Source organism: Pundamilia nyererei, unplaced genomic scaffold, assembly GCF_000239375.1.
Source record: "Pundamilia nyererei isolate P.nyererei 1_Seehausen unplaced genomic scaffold, PunNye1.0 scaffold00056, whole genome shotgun sequence".
NCBI classification, from domain to species: domain Eukaryota; kingdom Metazoa; phylum Chordata; class Actinopteri; order Cichliformes; family Cichlidae; genus Pundamilia; species Pundamilia nyererei.
Window position 1 is genome coordinate 2,162,828 of NW_005187457.1, and position 24,158 is coordinate 2,186,985.

Here is a 24,158-nt window from a genome sequence, read left to right on the forward strand (position 1 = left end):
AAATATTATTAATAATAATAATAATAATAATAATAATAATAATAATAATAATAATAATAATAATAATACTTTTTCTTATAACGTATAAATATTTGGTTTTAGGTATGCTTGTAATATTCTGATAGAGCTGCTTGAACCTGCTTCCTGCTAATAGGAAGTACAATTGTGTCGTTGTCCGGTGTGGATTTCAAGAGTTAAAAATGATTTAACATCTGAGCTGTCGCACATGTGCTGTCCCCTAGTTTTACAGAGTAAAAACATAAATTAAGCTGGCCATCTTCCACAACACCACTTTCAACAACTAGCAAATAATTACTGAAAACTGAACTCACATTCTCCACGTTGATGTTCGCCTTCGCACTGGTCTCCATAAATTTGATACCGTACTCCAGCGCCAGCTAACAGCAGAAGAAAAGAGTCATTAGTGGGACTATTCAGACACTACTTTTATTTTGCAGGGACCTCAGAGTAACATTATCACCGACAAATCAATTCCCACCTTCTCTCCTCTTTCTTTGGACACTTGACGCTTGTCATTAACGTCACACTTATTCCCAAGGACCATCCTTTCCACGTCTGCTGATGCATGCTGTGGAAAAGAAACTCGTGGTGAACAGGTAGGAAAGCTACCTCATATATACTAAGAATATACTGGTGTGTTTTCACCTTGTTCAATGCCACCAGCTCACCAGTAAATAAGAACATTGTTACTAAAGGTAACTGATGTTGATGTTTATCTGCTGTGTATTTTACACTCATTAAATACTGTGTTGGTTATTTATAAGGCTGACGAAGAAGGCCTCTGCATTTTTTTTATTTATTTATTTATTTTTCCACCAAAAAAAAAAATCTTTACCGTGAATGATTAAAACTTTTGCATGAATCTGTATGTTTACATTTAATGTAGTAACATTAAAATAGTTCTGCTATTACGTTATAATTATAATTTTGCTTCTCTGGTACAACAGAGAGAACGAATAACAAATAACAATGCAAAACATGGGCATAAACATCAGCTATTGTCCAAATTGATATTCTAAGCACAAGAAATTCAGATTTGATACCAATCGTTGAGCCCTAACACAAAAATTATAATTACAACTATTCTGTAAAACCCAAATAGATTAAGCTGCTTAAATAAACCTAGCCCTGCAGGAGGATTTGGACTTTTATTTGTTGACAAAATTACAAGGAAAAGGATGTGCAGAAGGCAAAACAAGAGGGTTCCTGCAAAACAGGGCCTAGCACAATAATTGCTTTATCTTAATTATCTGGGTATAATAATTTTAATCGTAACAGAAACTGAATCAAAACTACAGCGTTACTCTATAGCACTTTGTAGAAGATCAAAATCAATAATTAACCAAAGAGGAACCAATATGAACAGAAAGAACTAGAAAAGTACAAGTAATGCAAGGTTTTTACCTCTTCTATATTCCGTATCCAGTTCTTGATGTTTTCAAAGGACTTCTCATTGGTAATGTCAAACACTAACATGATGCCCTGCAGAGGTCATAGAGCAGAAGACATAAGAAAACACAGTAACCTAAGATCAGTGCTGTCATCGCGTACTTCTTGAATCTATCTGATCCACAGAAACAGAGCTGAGAATCAACTCTAATGAAAATATGCAGCTCATGTAACCACTGTGAGATAACCACTTGTTATTAATTAGTACTATGTCAATAAAACGAAACTGAGATGAAACATCGTCGACCGGTGATGAATCATGTTGTGTTGGAGCAAAGTAAAAGGACTTTGATCAAAGGTAAGAAGGTCCAATTAGGTTTACAAATACAAGCATACTAACTGTATGCTTGTAGGAGGGACTAGCAAAAACTGCCAAGGTGCTGTAGTGAGCACACCTGATTTCTCAGGTGTACATGGCATTAACAACAATGTGGGGTGTGGTTCTAGTAGAGGTTTATGCTGCAGTACATACATCATTTCACCTACTCCATTCCCAGAGATTATCTCAGCTAATGTATCATCTGAAAGGCTAACGATGCAACTTACCATGGCTCCTCTGTAGTAGGCTGTTGTGATAGTCCTGAACCTCTCCTGTCCTGCTGTATCCCTACACAGAAGATACATCTGTTAACTGTCCTCACAGAACACATTAAGGGTATAACAGCTTTTTTAGAGATTTTTTTAAAAGCATACAAAATAGGGAGCAGGACCAAGTTTCCGAGTGTTCCATACAAGTGTTGGTGACTTTCCTCGCTTGACACAATCCTATTCTGGTCAGTTACAGTAGTAGATACTGTCCAGCAGTTATACAATAACTTGTTCAGCTAACACCAACAATGTGAGGTCATTATCGTTTGTGACGCTAGGTACCCAAGCCAAGGCTGTGTGGTATTTTGCTTTTGAATTTATCTCAAGTCTTAGGAATAGGGGGACAAAGAAAATAATTCTAAGAATATCAAGTACTTTTTGTCTTTCTCTAAAATATACAGGATTAGATTTAGGGTAAGACTTAACATTAACCCCAAGAAGGGTTAGACCAATGGTGGCCAGACCAAATGTGGGGAGTACAAAGAGTCTGTTTGATTGGGAACTTTCCATCTGTAAGTTAATAAATACACACAGAAAATACAGGCATGGCAGTGATCATGTAGATAAGTAAATACAAGTAAATACCTGTTTTTAACGATAACATTGTTATGAAACATTCTTTCTGATTTAAATAATTTAAATAATAAATTTCTAATTTAAATTAGTTTGTGTTGCTGTTAAATTGCATTGCATCCTACTGAAATGCTTCTTCATCAGAAATGCTTCTCATTTTAGAACAATTATTCTAAACAGTAAAGAGTGCAGGCATGCTGAATTATGCTGCTGACTTTCAGTTGGAAGGCAGCTTAATATCACTGTCATCCATCACCAAACCCTGTCAGATGAAGACAATTTATGGACTTGTCTATCTTACCATATCTGTAGCTTGATCTTCTTTCCATCTAATTCTATTGTTCTGATTTTGAAGTCAATACCTGAAGAAAATAAAAGTCACATCAATTGTCTTTTAGAAGCACCACAAACTTTGCCTGACCACCCCACAGACAGTAACAATATCTGTTTTTAATGCACGAGATAATTCACACTTTTGTAACGTTGGCAGCATGAGTGCGAAGTACAGGGCAGTCTGTCATAAGGGAAATGACAGTGCCAACTATCACTGTTAGCTTTGAAGCATGCTAGCTCAGTTTACCCCTGTTAAAGTATTTATTACGATAAAAATGTCAGGTGGGGTGCACTCTCATGGAAATCACATATATTTGAGGTTGCCAAATATTCAGGCCGGTTACAACGTCTGTGAGGTTTCTGGAAAGCCCCTCTAACTAGCCGGTTGAAAGCTTCCTGACTAGCCTGTAGTACAATATGAATGCTAGCCAGAAAAGTTAGCAGAATTAGCCTGTCGGGATGGGCTACTCCTATGTCTCTTTTCGTCCAAAACCACACCGATAATTCGGCTTTTACCCACCTATCGTGGAGATAAACGTTGAGTTGAAGGCATCTTCTGAAAATCTGAAAAGCACGCAGGTCTTCCCAACGCCGGAATCGCCGATTAAAAGTAGTTTAAACAAGTAATCGTAAGTCTTCGCCATGTTATTAGTTAGCTTACTACTGCGGATATCCCGCCCGTCGCGTACAGGGAGGCGTCACTTCCTGCGAGTTTCTTTTGGACAAATCAAACGTCACTCCCCACTGTCGTCGTGGCTGCTCTCCCGAGGGGGTTTGCTCGTTTTGATGCCTGTGTCCACCCGGGAGAGTGTTGTTAATTAATCGCTTAACTAACCACTGCTCGTAAGAACACAATACTAAGCCGTTGGTTATGTGTAGTCCGAAGGAAACTGGGAACTGCACACAATTGTTTAACCCTGAGAGTTTCTAAGAGTTTTCTACTGTAGCTTTTAATTTATTGTTGCTTCTTATCTTTTTTTTATTTATTTTTTTTACAACAGGTGTTTTTAAGACCTGTTTAGATTTTGTTTTAAAAAATAAATAATTAAAAGGCTAAATTAAAGCAGACCTTTTCCAGTACACTTTCCATTCTCTTACAGCTGTGCAGTTTGTCTGTTAAACACGTAGTGTGCATTCAGCACGGACCTACTTAGGCCCCTCCCTTACACGAAGACTCCGCCTACTCGATTCTTATAACTCAGACCTACACCAAACTACAGGTGGATTTAGTGACGAGCATAGCGGGCTTAGTTTGCTATATCATTTATTTACATTTGACGAGAAAACCGGACGATCTGAGCAAAAATGTCTGTAAGTGAAAATCTTATTATAATTTTTAGATTTGACTGTTTTTGTTAGAAATATTAGAAAGTAGAACAGTTCTGACTGACAGAAAGATGCTTTAATAGTATTTTGTGAACTAAGAAATACAACATTGTACTGAATTTTAAAAAGAGTAGCAATAAAGTGAGTAATATTTTTTTTAACTCTTGTAATATTGAACTTGTAGCAACATGTTATATACTGTTATCTGCCCATTATTCTTGTACTGTACGAATGATGCTTGGGCTTGTCTGGACATGTTGCTCCTCTAACTAGCAATTCATTCTTCAGACTGTAGGGGGCATACGGCTATAAAACATATTGCGGTACACCTCTTAAGACAATCCTGTCTTCTTCTTTCACCTCAGCGGATCATCTGTCTTCATCTCACCCTATCCCCATCATCTTCCACTGTCACCTTTATCCAGTATATCCAATATTCAGCCTCTTCTCTAATTTCCAAACCAGTTAACCTGAGCTGTACAAATTCCTGTCAGCTATGCCTCCTTTCGTTTTGTTAGTGCTGTCTCCAAACCATACATCACAGCAGTTTTACCATGATCTTGTAAATAATCATTTTCATATTCTTATCCCTCCATTAACCCCATCCTGTCAGTAGCAGAACAATTGAATAGTTCATGTTTAAAAAAAAAAATGCTCTGCCTTTTCTTGCAGCTGGCTAAGGATCTGATGCACCAAAGTTTTGCCGAGGAGAGGAGGCAGCATAAGAAGAAGAGGCTGGTGCAGAATCCAAACTCTTACTTCATGGATGTTAAATGCATGGGTAGGAATTTTGGCTCATGGTGCAAAGTTTTAGGATTTATTTTTAGTTATGTGTGGCAAGCTCTAAGTGATCTGCAAATGCTCATCAGGGTGTTACAGGATCACCACCATCTTCAGCCATGCCCAGACAGTGGTGCCCTGTGCAGGCTGCTCTATAATCCTTTGTAGGCCACGAGGGGGGAAATGCAGACTGACAGCAGGTAAGTACAATGCCAAAAACAGTAGCTTTGAATAAGATTCTCCTAATTTGCTTGCAAGACCTTGCTGAAATGTTTGACATTTCTCCCTCTAGGCTGCGCCTTCAGAAAGAAACAGACATGAACAGTAACGAACCTGGAACCATGCAGCAGAAATGCCCAAGGATAATCGAGGCTGAGCGATGCCATGTTGCAAATCCTCAGCAAATAGAGAAATTGCCTCTATTTATCTAAATGAGAACGATTTTACCCCCGTGTGGGGCTGAATGAGACAGAATCATCTGAATGCATGTACACTCCAAAGCAGATTGACATAATGAAGCACTTTCCTGTAAAGACATTGTCATTACTTCTTCTGCATGAGTAAAATGCAACAATCAAATTTGCAAAAAACTTCAGACAAGTCATGATTTCTGTAAAACATTTTAATAGGTTGACATGGGTGGGGTGGGGGTGGGTGAATGAAGTATTTCATAACAGTCTCAACCAAATGTGAGGCACTCTCAGTGGCTCTGACATGAGATGAAACCACGATGACCATCACAAAAAAAATAAAAACATTTCATGAATTGTCTGTGTTGTGTGTGTTCTTTGGTTTTGAGAGTTCCTCTGGCAAAAAGGAGTGGTGTAAATGAAACAAAACCCAAGGAAAAAAAAATACAACTTCTCACATTACCTAACATTATTCTACTATATACAATAAGTTTCCATGGTTGATAAAACTTGACTGAGCTTCCAGTGGTTTGGGGTTTAGCTCACTCATATTGTAAATACTGGCTACACAATGGCATATTGTTGGTAATGATGCATTAGGTATCAGTGGTCAGGTCAAGCATTTAAGTGTTCAGAACGTCCGCATCAGGTTCAACACCTTGGCCAAAGAGGCATTACGTTATAATTAAATGTAAAGAAGTCTTAATCACTGAGCCTTGTTATCAGGTCATCTGTTCACGTGACTGTTGTGCTGTTCTAACACAAAAAGAGACTGAGACGAGCACAGATCTGTCAAATATCTGTTACTTTGCAGCCACTGGAGATAAAATGGAATAATAATAAGAAAAAAAAATGTTGACTAACTTCAAATTACCACTAGGTGGCGCTTAAAAGCCACACAAGACTGAGCAAACCCCTATGCCATATGTAGCCTATGTATTAAAAATAATCAGAAGTGTAATGTATGTGCACATAATGTGTAAAATTAAGTCTGTTTAAGTGGTTGAGTGACCAAATCTGAGGTTTCTTTGGACAAATTTAGTGCCAGTTCTTTGTAAGTGGTCAAAAACGAATTTCTACAAGAACATCTGTAGGTTTAAAAAAAATAAAGTAGCAGTGGATTCAAAAAATCTTTATTAAAAAAAAAAATTGTGCTTGAAAAAAAAAAAAAAAAAAGGGGACAAGCATTAAGTTAATCCCCCTTTAGGTGGGGAATAAAGATTTTACAGCTCGAAAGGCGGAATGGAGTCGAACGTTTAATGGAATGTTAATGACGACCTCATCCTCTCCAGCTTCCTCTGTGTGTGTTTATAAGCTGTTCAGCTCCTGCAGGGTCTGGTCCAGGACTTGGTGCATGCCCAGATTCTCCTCTTTGGCATGTGATAGTTTCTCTGGGGAGAAGAAGAAGAAATATGACACGGTGAACCCTCAATCACCAGTTAGCAGTGCTCGCTCATTTCATGCCACTGTAATCTCTTCGTGAGGTTTGTCACACAGCACCCCTTTTTTTAAAGACTGCACAAAGGTCGGTGTTACTGGGCAGATGTTTTGCATAACTGGTTTGGTTAAGTTGTGCCACATGCAAAAAATAAAAATCAACCACTACAGAGTACCTTTCATGCATAAACTGCTGGAAGACTGTTAGTGGGATCATACAGGATGGACTTTTTAAAGGACTCGTTTGCTGCACAGTGAAGTCATTCGTATATCCCACCTTGTGGAAATGTCATTAAGATCTATGCATACTTTATGGACATACAAATCAGAAACCACCAAAGCGTGTAGATTAAAACCCAGGTGACTGCAAACTATTAATCCACACTAAAACCAGAAATGCTCACCTTTGTAAAACTGATATTCAGATGAATGCGTAGAGTAACAACTAATCATAAAATACACTGTTAATAACCTAATAAGAAAATCATAATAACCTATATAGTTAGCTGAGACTTTGCATCAAACAGTTCATAATTTCCTTACACACTGGCAACAAACAAACAAAAAACAACAGACAAAAGCTGCAAACTAGGAAAGAAAACGAGCTTTAATGAATTATGTTTTGCAGAGTAAGATGAGCAGAGGCACATACGATCAGAGGAGATGAACATTTAGAGGCACAGCAGACAGAGAGAAAGAGCGAAACATGTCTCTACAGAGATGTCATGTCATTGAGGGCATGGTCCAGCTCCTCGCTAATGGCCTTGTACTTCAGCTTCTGAGCATACAATTCATCTGGACGCCAGAGGTCGACAAGAAGCAGAGGCAGGTGCCAACGACAGCAGCGACACAAGCAAGCCGAAAGCAGGACGAGAGCGAGAGACAGATGGAGGCAAAGAGCAGAGGGAGAAAGGAAGAGACAAAAAAATAGGTCAGCCTTTTTAAAGATGCAGAAATGCTTGGAAGAAAGAATGATGAATACCTAATTATGCTCAAAGCTCTTCACGTTTGTTTTTTGTTGCTGGGGGAGCTTTGAGCATTTAAGACTTTTGTGAAAGTCTCATAAAACTGATCCAATAAATCCATGAACTCAGCTGCCTGTGGTTCAACAACTAAACGATCCTGACCTAAAAAAAAAATATGAGCACATTCTGTCCTCTTTGCTGCCGCTGCAGCTTCGTGGCTGACATGGAATACTTGTCCTTCAGTAACAAGGGTCTTTTATTAGCCTGTCTTAGTGAAATAGTTTCCATACATTTGGTTCCTGTGGAAAATCCTCTTTTCCACAGGAAAAAAATTCCAGTCATGCTGAAATAGGACACCTCTTCTAGAACTCAGGCCAAAACTCAGGTAAGTGATTTTGCAACTGTGTATGAAGATGTGCTCGTAGTTCATCAGCAAATAAATCACCATTTAATGAACCTGAACGCATCTTTGCAGGTTCACTTAAAGCTAGCAGACAAAATGATTTGGGCTCTGGGTGGCTGTGGCTACAATGTAGCTTGCCATCACCAGTGTGTGAATGTGTGTGTGAATGGGTGGACGACTGGATATGTAAAGCGCTTTGGGGTCCTTAGGGACTAGTAAAGCGCTATATAAATACAGGCCATTTACGATTTACATGTTCTGTTAAAAAAAAGAAAAAGATTTTGGGCCACAGATGCTGCAAATCCCCCCAAAACCTCAATATGAATGTGACTCTCGTACCTTCCAGGTCATCGATGCTCTTTTCCAGTTTGGCAACTGTCCTCTCGGCAAACTCTGCACGGGTTTCAGCCTGGGAGGAATTCAGACAAAGCATATCAAAACAAACTGATGAGCGCCAACAAACACATCCATCATGAAAGACTGCAACAGGAGAGCTTTTCAGCCAGCCTTGCTAAGCTTATGGAAATGTCACATTTAACATTTTAGTGATGGGGGGGAAAATGCTACAAATGTCTCTGAATGACTGGATTATTCTCACTATTATAATTTTATTCTTAATTCTGTGAAAACACCATCATCTCACCTCCTTCAGTTTGTCAGTCAGAACTTTGATCTCCTCTTCGTACTTGTCTTCTTTTTCTGAGTACTGGTGACAGACGGAGAGGCAAAGAAACAGCATTAGCTCACACTTAGCTTTCAGCAGCAAACGTGCACACAATGGGAGCACAAAACGGCACCATCCCAGGATTATTATTGCTTTGAGAGCTCATGGCGCCACTCCCTCGCTGGCACGTAACAGGAAAGGTGTTGGCTTGTCCTGGGAACAAGTTCTGCTGTTACGCTAACCACTGCAGGTCGGTTTCAAAGCCAAGCCATGCCATATTTGCTAAAGAAAAGTTGTCATGAGGTAAACCTGGCATGAGGTAAACCTGGCATGCCGTTGCACTGCATGCCTGTGCACGGGCGGGAATGAAGCAGACACATTTCTGAGTGCGGCAGGTTTCTACTGGCTGCTTATATACACACACCTGAAACACCTTACGTAGCCAGTAACACCACTCATACACACATGAAAAAGAAAAAAAAAGCCTCAGTGGCTAATTTGTCATGCGGTAGATAAGTTGGTGTGCAAACATATATTTAAACAGCTGCATATCAAAGGAGTTCAGGTGCCGAGCTCCCTTATATAATAGCTTCAGTGCAAAATAAATGGTTTTAAGGAGGGCCTGATGATACACAGTTATAATGGAGGTAGTATGAAACAGTCCTTTGCCATGTGGTCTCTCTCTCTCTCTCTGAGGACAGCTCACCCAAATTACGGTGCACCGAGCCATGAGTAAAGCCCTAATGATAGGATTCGTGTGTGCATGGTGCCAGACTTGGTGTTCAGTATATATATTTAGTTTTTCTGTTTGTGTTTGTGAAAGACAATGAAAGCAACTGCCTAAAGTTTTAGTTTGTTTTGTCATATTATTAGATTTTCACAAATCACATTGATGCATTTTGACAGGAAAACTTTTTTTCCTCCTTTACTGGATAAAATCAGATTTTTTTTCTATATTTGGAAGATTCTTGTTTGGAAAAACATCACCAATCTCCAGAAAGCCAAAGCAGAATTATTACTTCTTAAAGTGTCAATGCATTTCGTCTTGTACCTTCTCAGACTGGGCTTCTAAGGACTTCAGGTTGTTGGTCACATTTTTCAGCTCCTCCTCTAGGTCACTGGCTTTACTGTAAGGAGAATCCCACACATACTTTGTTTTCATCTGCGAGCCGCACAAGAGACCATGCATCTGTATGTGAGTCAACGGATTTATACATTTGTGCGCTTATTGCATTTACCATTCTGAGAGCTCGGCCCTCTCCTCAGCTCTCTCCAGCTCGCCCTCCAAGATCACCAGTTTACGAGCCACCTGAGAAAGAAAAAGAGAAATATTTTAAACTCAAAAAACTAAGAGGCTATTAACGATCTGAATAAGGGAATTTCTCTCTTGCACTTAAGCCGTCACTGTCAGAATCACCTCCTCGTATTTGCGGTCGGCCTCCTCTGCGATGTGTTTGGCCTCCTTCAGCTGCATCTCCTGAATCTCCATCTTCTCCTCATCCTTCATCGCTCGGTTCTCAATCACCTTCATTCCTCTGGGATGACAGGACACAGCGTGAGGAGAGGACAGACTTTCTTTTGTGAAAGTCAGGTGAACTAGATAACACATGTTCTCCCGCGCAAGGCAGACTTTTTCTCCACTTGTGTCTAATGCGAATAAGAAACTGACCTCTCGCTCTCATCTGCAGCCTTCTCTGCCTCCTCCAGTTTCTGCAGCGCTGTGGCCAGTCTCTCCTGGGCACGGTCCAGCTCCTCCTCCACCAGCTGGATCCTACGGTTAAGAGCTGCTACCTCACCCTCTGCCTGCAAAGGAAAAATAAATAAAAAATAGGAAGAACTTTAGTCATGCATTTATTCAACTTTAAGTCACCCGAAGTTGTCTGTCGTCCTCCACCATAAAACAGGAAGAGAAGGAAATGACACAATGACAGAAGTCGGGGGAAAGAACTTTTCACCCTGTTTTCAGCAATTGTTGCAACAAAAATCAGTGAATGTCCAAACCAACCAGAAGGACGTAATTTTAAAAGTAAAAGGGAATAAAAATTAACATCTTGTAGATTTAAGCAAGGCCTGTGTGGACAGGATATGGTGATGTCCTGTCTACACTTCCCTAACAACTACTGTTATCAGGAGGTTGAATCTCTGTCTTTTTTTGAACTTAAGTTCCTCATCCAACAAATTGATGCATCACTTTAAAACCAAACCACATCTATTATGAACAAAAGTCCAAAAATGAACTCAAGTGTTGCATATTTCACCACATGAAACACTTTTTTTTAAAGCTGTCAATGGAAGAGGAGCTATACAGTCACACAGTACAATGCCTACCCAGAACTCTGATAAAAATATTTAAATACAGCCACCTGAATATAATCATGGTGCTATGACGACAGGGAAATATTCACCCTTATCATTCATATCCTAATCCTCACTAACAAAGTGAATCCAAACAAAGGCTGCGAGTGAGTGAGTGAGTGAGTGAGTGAGGGGGAGACAGTGTAATCTACTCTGTGTGCTCTCTGGGGTCACTCGGGTTTCTCAAATCAAAATGTGACGGTTAAAATGTGAAATGGAGGCAGCTGGAGGTCGTTGGGAGATTCGTCCATAAAAGCAGGGCCCAACTCTAACCGTCTTTAATGAGAACATGCTGCATCTGGCTGGAAAGTGTAATTCCTTACAATGTAGCAGGACGTCTGAGCGAAACATTTAGACAAACTCAATTTCCGGTGATGCTCAAGCCACAACTGGGCAAAGGAGGGAGAACGAATGGGCTTCTGCTCGTCTGCCCTCGATAAACAAAAAGCCAGAAAGAGGAAAAAAGAAAGCAAACAGACAACTACACAAGAATTTCCTCTGTTGGTCGGGGAGTTTATCCAACAATCATCTCCTTGGGAGTTGCATTCAAAGTAAAAACTGACCTCAGTCTTAGCATAACACAAAGAACCTGCTGTTAAAATGAAAGTTCACAACCAGACCGATAAGTTGCTGAACCATTCACTGAAACCCGGAGTACTCACACAAGTTTATTATGTTTACAACCTCGCAGGCTGTATTCTCTGCTCTGATGAGGGCAGCAGTTAGTAGGTCAGTAAATCATTAGCCAGTTTTTCAGTCCAGCAATCGCTCTGATCAACCGTCAGTGTCTCCACCATTCAGCTTACAGGCAGAGGAGTCATTCTGCGCAGAAATTGGTGAATAAAAGTCACAAATAGAAAATGAGATGACTGATAAGAAGGACCAATGCAAAGAAAAGAAAAAACAGAGAGCTTAAATATACTGAGACTTCCATTCTGTCATAGACTCGATATGTTCAGGAAATCAAAGCATGATGGCACAGGCTTCGTTCTCATTTTTAGTATTTTCTCCATCTTGCATCCATCTAATCTAATCTTGGCCTGGTGACCCGCCACTCCCACCGCCGGTCGTCTGTGTGTTTTTTTTTTTCCCACCCTCTTCTTCATCCTCTCCCAGGTCCTCCCCCTGCTGCACAGAAAGCTCACAGGGGAGGCCACCCATACGAGACAGGAAATGTCTGCCTAACTATCGCTGGCGTGTCTCAAAACCGCCGGCACTTGACAGACGTTGAAAACCGAACCGGACACAGAATGAATGAAAAATCATAAATCGCTCAGTACATCTTGAAATCTCATCAGCAGTGTCGCTCGCACAGGTCTGCATCCATCGACGCCACATCTGGCTGCCCAGAAACGTTACCTAGTATTCAACTGCAACCTGAAATAACAGATATTGGTACTTCCTGTGTCCTGAATGGAGCAATGTCCAGCACGCAAACAAACATGCTATTCATCTGTTTTAGGTCAGCTACGTTAGCGCACCAGCTGCTGTAATGTGCTTCCAGACACGCACACGCTCTGCAAACATGCAAACAGACACTCTTATTGCACCAATCTCTGCCTCTCTCAAACATACACACACACACACACACATAATTACCAGCTATCCAGTCTCCTACCCAGTAAACTGCGTTCAAGTATCAAAACAGACAAACATAAAAACCTCAGCTAACACCAGTATGGTGGCAGTGACAGAAATGTGTGCAACCTGGTGCCTTATCTGCCATCTGCTCATAGCAAAAAAGGCAGGGAGTGGGGGAGCCCCATACAGACAGAGACACCCTTGTGTCAGGTTTAAAAGGAAAAAAAAATGAATGTATTTACAGGTTATCTCATGCTTCTAATTGACTGAGCTGTGAACAAAGAAGAGCCTTTCCTGTAAATCCTGAATGCACAGTTTTAGCCACAGACTCTTCTGCAGCTTTAGAAAATCATTTAACCTTGGCCGGTGCAGCCACAAGCCCAGCAGCAAAAGCGGACTGAAAAGTATTCAGAGCCTTTGTGCGAACACGATGTCAAAACAATGTTACCATAAATGCCAAGAAACAAGAAGTAAGGTTAACGACGAGCTTTCACTACTCATCATATAGCAAATGAGGATCTTGAAAAAAGGTGACAGGAAGTACGCTGCCCAACATCCTTTCATTTCCTCCCTTTGATTGTTCTTTCTTTCACTGCTCCGTCTGTCTCTCTGGCCATGCCCCTTCCTTTAGCACCCACTTTTCATTCTTTGGCTGCCAGGGACGCACCCTGCCTTATATGGTAAAACAAACTATGGAGAATGTTTGTGGTGGAGTATCAGGAAGACTGAGGCAACAACCACGCAGACTTTAAAAGATACTGGGACACAAGTAGCTGCTCTGTTGTCACCGTAAGTTAATATGTCACCAGCTTTCTAAGTCAGGAATGGAGCTTTACTGCTCAGTGCAACCAGCAGGCTGTGTGGCTATTAGAGCCATAAGATTCCTAAAGCTTTAGCTCAACATTTCAGGAACTAAATTCTAGTGTGAGATTTAAAAAAAATAAAAATAAAAACCACTGTTAACAGTCTCAAAACACAAAACTTTGGGCTGACAAAATAGTTCCCAGCTACAGTGGAGACTATGGATAAGCTGCGGATTTAAAGAGCCTAACTGCCATCATTCCCAGCCAATAAATAGTGTTAATTAGTGAGCTTAGATGGGCCGATTTCAGCAGATTACACTGACTGACTGCCATAGTTTCATTTTATTGTGCAGCAAGAAAGCAGTGCAAGATGTTCCAAGACATTAAGCTACCTTTTTAACAGACACTGCATTAGTAAGTGGCACAGACTACGGTACTACTGATGGCATGGAGTGATTCATCTGTCTTAGTTGAAGTTAGAGCACTCGAAGTGAGGCTGCAGACTGCTGGGAGTGACTTAAGAAATACCTGAGTGTATTACATATGTTAGAGACAGCATCAAGGACAAGTGAAAGAGGAATCTAATTACTGGCTGATTTCAGGGCAGTGGGCTAATGAGCGGCACAATGCTGTTGGGGTTCAGTGCAAGTTATTCCTGACTGCCTGCTGCTCTTAAAGTTACTCTGTGTTGGTTCGTGACAGAAAGAAAGTGTGTAATCATTTCCCACAAAGATCTGGCATGCAAAGAAAGCTGCATAAAGTATAAGCCAGTCTGTCATGAAGTATGTAAAAGACGGTTGTTAAACATTCAGACAAGCATCACAATGAGCTCCTTCAGCGCTAAACAATTTGTCGCCATTTAAAAGCATGTACTCAGACTTTTAGGAGGATCTCGACTCTGGTCTGAGTCTTCAGCTCAGTGTGTCTAATCCTAACCAGAGGCTGATTGCAACCCATTTGTGAACCGCACCACCAGGAATCCACAAACCATAAGAAAAACTAAATTTTTCCAGCGTTGATGCAATCTAACTTTCCAGATAAATATTAACAGGGTGATTTTTACCTGCAGGTCAAATATGAATCCCGGTAATCAGAGTTTCCTTCAGGTTACCATTTCCACTCTGCATTCACAAGCAAACAGACTCGCTGAAGTGACTCACTTTCATGGACTCTAAAAGCAGTTCAAACACAACTTGGTGCTGTATACATGCTATTTAACGACATTACAGCAAATTCGCCTGTGCTAGGACTAACCGAACAAATATAACCCACTCCTCGTTTGAATGAGAACCCTCAGCCTTGGCCTGCATAATCAGCAAAGCCACAAGCCACTTACATGGGAGTGTTCCCCAGGATGCCAGCGACTGCCAAAAAGTATCAACATGTGGCAGTTATATTTGGAAAGTTGAGCTATTCCCAGGGAGAAAGTCCAAAGAAAACAGTGAAATCAGGAAGTAATTCTTTCCACAGAATCTGCTGGAGACTCCTAGAGGCCCAGCAGAAAGCCTTAGCTGACCGCACAAAGCAACAAACGAACACCTTTAGCTCAGCAGATGAGTGTGGGGACGTCGTTTTTCACGATAAGCATTTTTTTGAATGGCTTCCTGCAATTTACTCTCGATATGAGATGCAAGTAAACAAATACAGTTGCCATAAGCGTAGGATGCAACTTCAGTGTGTCTAATTAAATGTTGTAGTGCAAAAAAAGACTGCAGACTTCTGCTCTACATGGAGAGAATAGTGTTAGTAACTATAAGAACATAACAGGACACTAAAGATGAAGTGGCACATCAATGTAGAAACACCAACTTCACTGCGCACAGTAATCTTCCTGTTGATCAGGGCTGGAGCCAGGGGACAGGAAGTGTTGGGAATAGAAGCGCAGGAAGTGCTGGACCAGGGTCGGCAGCCGACATCCTGGGAGGGTCAGTCGGAGGGAGGGCGTGCGTGGGGATTCCTCAGTAAGAATTCCACTTCCCTTTTTATATTTATTTCTGTATTTCAACTTGCATGTTGTGAAACACTGATGCTCACCATGGCAACTGTAAGTTGTCCTCACAACAGCCTCAATTTCAGAAAAGGAAGCAGATATTTTTTCCCCGTCTCTTTTTCTTATTTTGGTCGTGACTGATTGTTTAAACTAATCGTGTCATTATTAAGTGTCTGACAGAAGGAGAAGCACTAAAATTTGCTTCCATGTTCCAAAAACAACTCATCTGCTTCATCTGTGCTCTTTACAGGACTCCGAACACAGTCAAAACGATCACCTCTGACCCGACTCTGCTGCGAAAACTGAACGAATTCATGTAGAGAAATAGTGGCTTTAAACAAAAAGCATCACAAGCCTTTGACTACAACCTTAAATCATTACAGAGAAGCGTCAAAACCACAATAACATGAAGCAATTTTCTTTATCAGCGAGAGACGTAGCCAACGTTTTTGTACTCCCTCACACATTTTTAAAGAATGATTCATTACACGCGGCAAGGTTCTTGTTTTGATCTCCCCGCACTCAGAAGGATTTTCTGTGCCAAGGAATAACTCCAGGTTGTCCTAATTATTCACACATGGGACCACACCAGCCTCGCCACACAGTTGCACCACTCTGTTCGACTTTGAATGGAGGGACATGTGTGACATCAAACTGCTTGTGCACGTTAATCCTGACAGGAATGAATTTTTTTTTTTTTAAATGCAGCATCCACTCTAAAGATAAGAGTTTAACCACACCCTCCCATTTCAGTGTAAACACACTATACAAGACATACTTATAAGTACTGGTCAACAACTATAAGTCCACCTCTGAAACCTCCCAAACGGGACGCTGGTATGTAAGCTGATAATGAACGACACCATAAAAACACTGGTAACAGATTACTGGTTCATCAGTTTTGAAATGCTGGACCAAACTGACCAGCCAGTCTGTCTCATATGCAATAAAAAATTTTCTAACAATTAATTTCTTAAAAAAAACAACAACCCTTTCAGCTCTTCATTGATGTGAGACCACACATGCACCCTGACAGCAGATGTAGTTATACGAGGCATCCCCATATCATTCATTCATTCAGTTACCATTCCTGTGTCAGTGTTTTGAAGTTCATGCTGCAGTTTGCACAAACATTGAACAGAAACACTTGTAAAGTACACAAAGCACCCACTGAACAACCACAAACTGCAACACAAACAAACCAACTATGAAGCCAAACTTCTTAAACCGATACGGTATGCGAGTCCATACCAAAATAATTACCCACACGCCCATTGGCCAAATTAAAAAGGTGGCCTGTTACCTAATAGCCATCCTGTAACAAAGGGCTTTGCCTTGCAGCAGGCCCAACTCCTTTCATCAGTTCAGCTGCCATATCTTTACTGCCACACCTTCCCCTCCCACTCTCCTGAAGTCTTTCTCATTGTCCTATCATTAAAATAACTCCTATGCAAAAAGTATGGCACCGTGTGCCATAAAGCAGCACGTGAAACGAGTCAAAAACTGTTGCCTAACTGTGCTGCTACTAAGCGTTTCTCTCTCTCTCCCCTCCAGCCACTACCTTTTCTGCATGTGAAGCCATAAAACTCGGATGTGGGCACAGTCAAGAGACAGGCAGGTGACAGACCCGCCAATTACTCAATATATGAGTCACATCTGACACATTGAAGGCAATGGTTAAAGACGCTCAATTTGTGGAACTTTAGCAATGACTAATTTCAGCCCAAGCTGAAATTAGCCCAAACTAATTTCAGCTTAGTTTGGGCTAATTTCAAATAACCCAAATTTTACAGTTTAATGTAAAGAGGTGTGGAAAACAACTTTCAGTTGTTTCATTGTTCAACTTCACCAATTTACAGTTTTATAATAAAAAACTTAAAGGTGATCTCAACTGTTACTGACTGTTGATTGACTGATCAATGAAGCAGCTGATCTTTTGCTTCTAGCTGAAAACAGCAACATTTTTAGAGCTACTCCTTTGTGTCCCTAATAACAGAGGAGGCACTCTTTAACTGTGCCCTGTATTTTCCGATCATCTGTGGAGGCCCGAGGGTCAGCCCTTCAACCAGACAGCTGCCGAGGGAAAACAGCCACCCTTGCCGAAGTGCCTTTGAGCAAATCAGAGCGTTAAAAAGTGAATTCCATTGAAATTCCATCAAAACATTGTCCCATTAACCCGCAAACCAAATGGAATCTGACTGAAAATATAGTCACAATTATGACACAATTAACACAAGAATTGTTTGACTTTAAAAGAAATAAACTGGTCAGGCTAATAGATTCGCCACAATTTGCACAATCACTTCAACGCTGTCTACGTGGTCTAATCACTGTAGTTTCACAGCGGCCTTCAAGTCACACGGAGCATGCGCGAAGAGCTGTAGGAATCCAAACTTTTTTTTCGTTGCAGACCAACGCCTTGCATTGTGGCACATTCACGCCCGCCACCAGTGAATCAATGACATGAGACTAACAAGACTTTCTAGAGCCCGAGAGGCGAATACGAACAATTCAGTCCGTGTTTAATGATTATAATACATGGGAAATGGCGACAATAGAAAAAGATAGAACAATAGAGGAGTTGATTGTCTCACTTTTTCCCGGAGCTCCCGTTCACTGTCCAGCTCTCTCTGTAGGACCTGAGCCCGATCTTCTGCGTCGTCGGCCTGCTGCTGCAAACACTGAATCTTTCTCTTCACAGCATCCAGAGAGTTCACACCTGCCATTGTTTACTGTTTCCTTACTTAACTTAAGACTAAACGTAAAAAAATAAAACAGTTATGACTATGTATATGTTGTGCAAAAACGAGGCCACTGATTCCTGCTTATTTGGTCTATTCAGAGTAGTTGAGTAACAGAAAAATAAGACTTTTGTTCGTTGATTTAAAAAAAAAAAAAAAAAGAAAGGAAAAACGAGAAAAATAGGCGTGAGTCCGGAGATAAAGTATGAGGAATGTAAAGGAGTCACTCAAGTGCAGCAAAAAGTTATATAACTAGGAAGCGTGAGTGTCCAGGTGTTCCCCGAGTGTTTCTTCTGGATTGTAGGAATGAAAAGTTCATGAGCGGCGCAGAAAGTGGTCCTCGGGAATGTAGGTAGCCGTTTTGGTCCGGACTCAGCTTCAGTGAGAGTTTGAGGAGCATACAGAATAAGCTGCGCGGTGAGAAGAGCGCCAGACTGTGGCGGAGGAGGAGAGTGAGTGATTGGGTCGATGACGCCGAAGAGGGCGGGGCTTGAGAGTGAGCGAGCGTGTGTAAAAAGCTGATCCCTGTGACTGATGTCAGCACTGCTGCGAGACTTTGAAAAGAAAAAGGAGAGCCAGGATGAATTACTTTCAGTCATTGTGAAGGCGCAGTGTCCATTGTTTAGTTGTCTCACACAAACTTGATGTGACAGTTACATTTCCCCTGAGTTTGTACTGCCTCCAGTGAAGTGTGAATAATTTGAGTATTTCCTCTTTTAAAAAAACCCACACAATTATATTTCATTCTGTCATCGTGGACTACTGGTTAAAGTGCCACTCTGCATATACTGTTCTAACTTCATGGTGGCAATCCAAATCTAAGCAGCAGCGATTAATGTGTTTTGGATGGCAACAGGTTATTTAACCTTAAACGACCACGTGGTCACAGAGAAGCTGTTGCTCCATTTCAGAGGGGTCAAACAACTGGCCTGCATCAAGCAACAGCTAAGGAGAATGATTAAAACTAGTGAGGAAGAAACACTTATCAGTGAGGCTCAATGGAAAAAATAAAGGCTTGTGTTTGCTATGGGGCATAAAGATAGGACAAAGGTCACGTGGTCTGATGAGTCCAGATTTGTCTTCTTCCAGAATGATCAGTGGATCAGGCAGATAAAGTGATGCATCCACATGCATCTACTGTACAAGCCTGTGGGGGCAACACTAATGATCCGAGGCAGCTTTACCTGACCGGATCCAGGTTCAGTTAACATGTCCCCCAAAAACTGAGGTCACCTGACTACCTGAATACACTGAATGACCCGGACTTTCTATCAATTGATTTTTTTTCTTCTCTGATGGCACATGCATATTTCAAAATGGCATGCTAGGGTTAGTTGGGCTCAGACTGTGCAAGTATCCTTATTATTCTTGACATGAATATAGAGCAGGGGTAGACAACTCCAGGCCTCGAGTGCTGGTGTCCTGCAGGTTTTAGATATCACCCTGGGTCAGCACACCTGAATCAAATGATTAGTTCGTTACCAGGCCTCTGGAGGACTTCATGAGATTTTGAGGAGGTAATTTAGCAATTTGAATCAGCTGTGTTGGATCAAGGACACATCTAAAACCTGCAGGACACCGGCACTCGAGGCCTGGAGTTGCCTACCCTGATGTAGAGCAAGGGGCAACCTCTAGAGGTGAAGCTAGCAGTAAAGTACCAAAAACGGCAATACCTTAAATTGCCACTTGAGGCTTGCTAAAAGCAGGTAAATTTAATTGGCTCAAATGTTCAAATACTAAACTTCACTGCAGAAATAAGCATGTTTAAAGCCAGATACTAACGCGGGTTTTTTTTTTTGTTTGTTTTTTCCTTTTATGACCCATTTTAATTAACTAAAGTGATGCACAACTAGGCCCATGGTCACACTGAGCAAACATATGCCAGCTAGGTTGCTATACTCTGCTAAATCCGATCTTACCTAATATGAGGAGGTCTCTGAAATAGACCTCTCGGCCATATTTGAGATGTTGGTGTGTTTTTCAGCAATTTTAATGCCGTAATCAGACAAATAATATGGCAGACTACAGATACATGCAGCTAACCCAGGTTGCTACTGTTAGCTGATAACCTATCTCTAGATCTTCTCGTCCATATACGGTCACTTCAAGCTCTAAAAAAAGGGAAAAAATGGTGACACTTCTCACCAGGTCTGCACAAACCAACGGGTAAGGTCACGATGGCTATATCCATCTTTCATTTACAGCATCTGGTCTCAAGTGACCACTTGTGTAATAGAATGTCATGCCCCTGCACAATATGACAGTAAACACCTAGATTATTTCAGTGGGCAAAGACCAGAAATTGTGACTGGTGTGCTGGAATTTAAAAGAAGACGTCAGATTAAGTATTCCTTGGTGTGTTGCAGGCCATTTAAACAGCCCAAGATGATTAGTGAACCTCTAATATATTTCTAAATCCTTTTCAAAATTTTCATTATGTCGAATAAGACACCACCGGTGCCCAAAGGAGTACACACACAGTTTTTGCTGAGGACACGTGATTACTTGTATGCTGCTTAAAGAATGTGGCCATATGTGGCCCCGGCACCCTCCAGATGTAGTCAGTTATCTTGGGTTGACACCCACACTAACCAGTAACCTAAGCCACTAAGCCAAAAAGAAAAAAAGGGGATAGCTAATGTAGGAGTGCAAAAAAGTGCTGCTGGTTCCAAAAACAAGACTCCATGTTCAAATACCGAGCTTTCAGAGCATTAAGAAACATGTTTACAGCCTCATGCAAAAAAATAAGATTTCCCCATCTAATATCAACTCATGGGAGTCTAGTCTTTTTTGTAACATCCTCATGGGTACTGGAGTTAGGGGTGTAACTTCTTTGATAGACATGCATCCAGACACAGGCATCTCTAGCTGATATCTCTGGTTGGCCTCACATTCACTAACTGCAGTCACTGAGCTCGACCCCTCCACTGTGTTTATGCTGTTGGTGCCATTTGGTGTATTATATTACAACTAACTTGTGCTTACAGTATTTTATTACTTAGTTACCATTAATTAGCTGATATCTAGATTGTACAGAACAGTTTATGGACAGAAATTGATAGCCAAGCCTTAGCTGATAACTCAGCACTGCCCTTACATTAATGATGTGTGTGTGTATATATATATATATATATATATATATAATTCCAACTTCTGACCTCTCAGTAAACCCGCAACTCTCTAAATAGAAATGTGTTAGTGTTTGTCTTGAAGCAGAGAGCAAATACAGAATACATGAACCACTTCCCTGCTGACTGATGATGTGCATTGTGTGGGTGTAAATCAAATTTATTCTTCATTTTTCATGTTTCACTGCTTGCCCTGCCTGTGTTTACCCCTCATCGGCTCCTATTCACACGATCAGCCTGGGAGCTCGAATATGTCGGGCAGACGGGCAAGTAGGCCAGCAGATTTCAGCCGAGGCTCATCTCAGATTCAGTCCTGCTGTTCTCAACAAGAAGAACATGTCTCACAGTCAGTCTCATGTGTTGATTGAGCTGCTCTCTCTCTGATTTGGCCCTTGCACCAGAAAAGCTGGAAGCATTGATTTCATTAGACACAGGAGTGTGGGCCTTTCTGTTTGCCTTAGCTACATTCCTCACATACCAGAGCCCCCCCTGTCTGTTCTCTGCTCTCTCCGCCCGGCTGACCAGCTTTGCCCTAAAACTGTGACTGTTGCTGCTGTGATTGGTGTAATCAATGGCTGTACCAAGACCACATGCGCTAACTTTACTTTTCACTGCACTGTGTTTAAGTACTTAGATCTATAAGGATAGACTCTTCGTCTGGTGGCTTGAGCTAGCAATAAACAGTGATGACCTAAATATCAGCACGTCTGCTCTGGTGCCCTTTTTCATGAATCATAAACGGTTTGCTTGCAGGAGCTGCTGGCTCATTGCTCTGTTTTCCCAGTCGTTTTCAGGTTTCCAATTTTGGTCGGTGTGAATTCAGATGCGTAATGACTTGACTGCTTCCTCTAATAAGTGACATGTGGAGGGGAATTCATGGAAGTGGAGCAGAGCAGACTTCATAATTTGATGTCACTCTGTACTCTGTGGTAAATCTAAAAAAATGCCATAGTGGACATCTATTTTTTAACACAACTCGCACCGCTTGAGTTCTCTTTCCAAACACTACAGGACACCCAAGAGTGATAGCTACAGGTCAGGCTCTGGGTTTTCAAGGGGCCCACTTGACCCAGTTTATATGTGAGGCTTCTCAGAACCATCCTGAGTTTATTTAATCACTGCGTGAGGATAAACCAGCATGTCTCAGCCCCTAGGTCTATGTCTATATAGCAGGCACTTCCCTTCTCTTTGTGTTTAGTGCAACATCACATTTCCCTGGGATATCCTCCATGAGACTAAAACAATACCACATCTTAGTGGAAGGTGGGGGAGGTTTGTGCATGACTCTTCTCTCTCTGTGCTCACTTTGCTTCGTAATGCTGTGGTACTGCTTTCCCCTACTTTTTATTAAAATGCCATTTAACAGATAAACAGGTATACTGTAAACAGTATTGTATGTTTGTGATATATGTGATTCCCCCTTCCACCCATACAAACACACAGTAACGGACACAAGCAAGCAAACACACAGCTGTGCTGCATGAATCACCACTGACAGATATACAACCATGTGGTTTGTGGTGATGCCAATCTAAAATATGACCGCCTTTCCCAGATTGCAGCTGATTAGGCTCAGGAGAACTGCCAATTCCAATGTTCTGCTACATTTACTCAATTAACTGTTTCTGTCCACAAACAAGATCCATATAGGATTTCTCAGTGGTGGTTACATTTATTTACATCTTTACATGAGAAAAAGTAAATACTCCAGAGCCAAAAAATGTTGCCATTGCAAGTTTGAGTTTAGTTAAAGGGGAAGTCTGTTTACAGCTTTTGGTCCAGCTGTGTCTCCATCATTTGGCTCTGACCGCAAGACTGCGAGTTTGACAATAAAGTAATTTGGTGGTGTGAAGTTAGAAATAAAAAAAGCTTATCAGACTTCTTTCACCGCCTCCTTAGTCATGCCTGAAGTTTGTGGGTTAAGCTACCTGAAGCTACAGCTAGAGGTTGAAATGCATTGTTGGATATGTAGGCAGTGTGCTTCTTAACGAAGAATTAAAAAAACATAATAGCTTCCAAATGTTCAAATTAGTCAGCTTGGACATGAAATGCTATTAAACCTGCTAAGTCGTTAGAACAAAGTCTGTTTGATGTGGGACTGCACTGATTTCCACTGATGTAAGAACAGCCCAAGTAATAGTGCTGCATTCACAGCGAGTGAGTGGTCGTCTTGTTCCCTGTCTCTTGTAAGTGCAATGCAGTGAGCTTACAAGAGGCAGGTTATTGACTAATTATCTCCCCTTGTGTCCTAGATGTGCCCATAACTTGCACATTCATGTATCAAACTGACTTTTAAATGCTACATAATTTATTTAATTAAAGTCCAAAAGCATCATAAATACTTAAAATATTTAAAAATCCTTAAAGTGCCAAAAGTGAATTTAGGCATATAAACGGTTTTGTGTTGTTTGTTTTAATTTTAGTTATCACCTTTAGTAAATTGTATTAAAACATATGAAGTGGCACAAAATGAAAAACTCTTATATTTTTTGCATGTTTGTCCCTTTGCTATCATGATTGCAACATCTGCATGCAATTTGTTGTAAATGTCCCTCCTCATGTTTGTGTAACTGTAAATGTCAGAACATATGTCATGATGAGGCTTACAGTG

General features: G+C 41.0%; 3 protein-coding genes across 6 annotated transcripts in view; 1 reads left to right on the plus strand and 2 right to left on the minus strand.

Moving 5' to 3' along the window:
- The window catches only part of LOC102199468 (ras-related protein Rab-8A), an 8,638-nt gene extending 4,800 nt beyond the window's left edge, over positions 1-3,838 (minus strand). Inside the window, exons 1-6 of the mRNA XM_005734058.2 lie at positions 3,485-3,838; positions 2,933-2,993; positions 2,017-2,077; positions 1,426-1,503; positions 500-589; positions 333-398 (exon numbers count right to left, since the gene is read on the minus strand). Coding sequence (XP_005734115.1) covers positions 333-398; positions 500-589; positions 1,426-1,503; positions 2,017-2,077; positions 2,933-2,993; positions 3,485-3,608 — 480 coding nt within the window. The 5' untranslated portion in view covers positions 3,609-3,838. The remainder of the gene's footprint in view (positions 1-332; positions 399-499; positions 590-1,425; positions 1,504-2,016; positions 2,078-2,932; positions 2,994-3,484) is intronic.
- Positions 3,839-4,142: 304 nt separating this feature from the next.
- On the plus strand, positions 4,143-5,836 carry LOC102200763 (40S ribosomal protein S27-like). The gene is made up of 4 exons (XM_005734064.1): positions 4,143-4,275; positions 4,963-5,071; positions 5,160-5,270; positions 5,363-5,836. The coding sequence occupies exons 1-4, from the start codon at positions 4,270-4,272 to the stop codon at positions 5,389-5,391; spliced, it is 255 nt and encodes an 84-aa protein (XP_005734121.1). The 5' UTR covers positions 4,143-4,269; the 3' UTR covers positions 5,392-5,836.
- The window catches only part of tpm4a (tropomyosin 4a), a 21,526-nt gene continuing 3,045 nt past the window's right edge, over positions 5,678-24,158 (minus strand). The window contains exons 1-8 of one of the 4 annotated variants that reach the window (XM_005734062.2): positions 18,273-18,577; positions 10,619-10,752; positions 10,367-10,484; positions 10,188-10,258; positions 10,001-10,076; positions 8,929-8,991; positions 8,625-8,694; positions 5,678-6,871 (exon numbers count right to left, since the gene is read on the minus strand). In XM_005734062.2, coding sequence (XP_005734119.1) covers positions 6,789-6,871; positions 8,625-8,694; positions 8,929-8,991; positions 10,001-10,076; positions 10,188-10,258; positions 10,367-10,484; positions 10,619-10,752; positions 18,273-18,404 — 747 coding nt within the window. In that variant the 5' untranslated portion in view covers positions 18,405-18,577 and the 3' untranslated portion in view covers positions 5,678-6,788. Of the gene's footprint in view, positions 6,872-7,503; positions 7,713-8,624; positions 8,695-8,928; positions 8,992-10,000; positions 10,077-10,187; positions 10,259-10,366; positions 10,485-10,618; positions 10,753-18,272; positions 18,578-24,158 lie in introns of those variants that run through there. The other 3 variants (XM_005734061.2, XM_005734060.2, XM_005734059.2) reach the window with 3 other exon arrangements.

Bases quoted from the DNA above. Each gene is read 5' to 3' on its own strand.
- LOC102200763 (XM_005734064.1), top strand. The intron at 5,072-5,159 runs GTAGGAATTTTG...AATGCTCATCAG, and splicing joins CATGGATGTTAAATGCATGG to GGTGTTACAGGATCACCACC. The intron at 5,271-5,362 runs GTAAGTACAATG...TTCTCCCTCTAG, and splicing joins GAAATGCAGACTGACAGCAG to GCTGCGCCTTCAGAAAGAAA.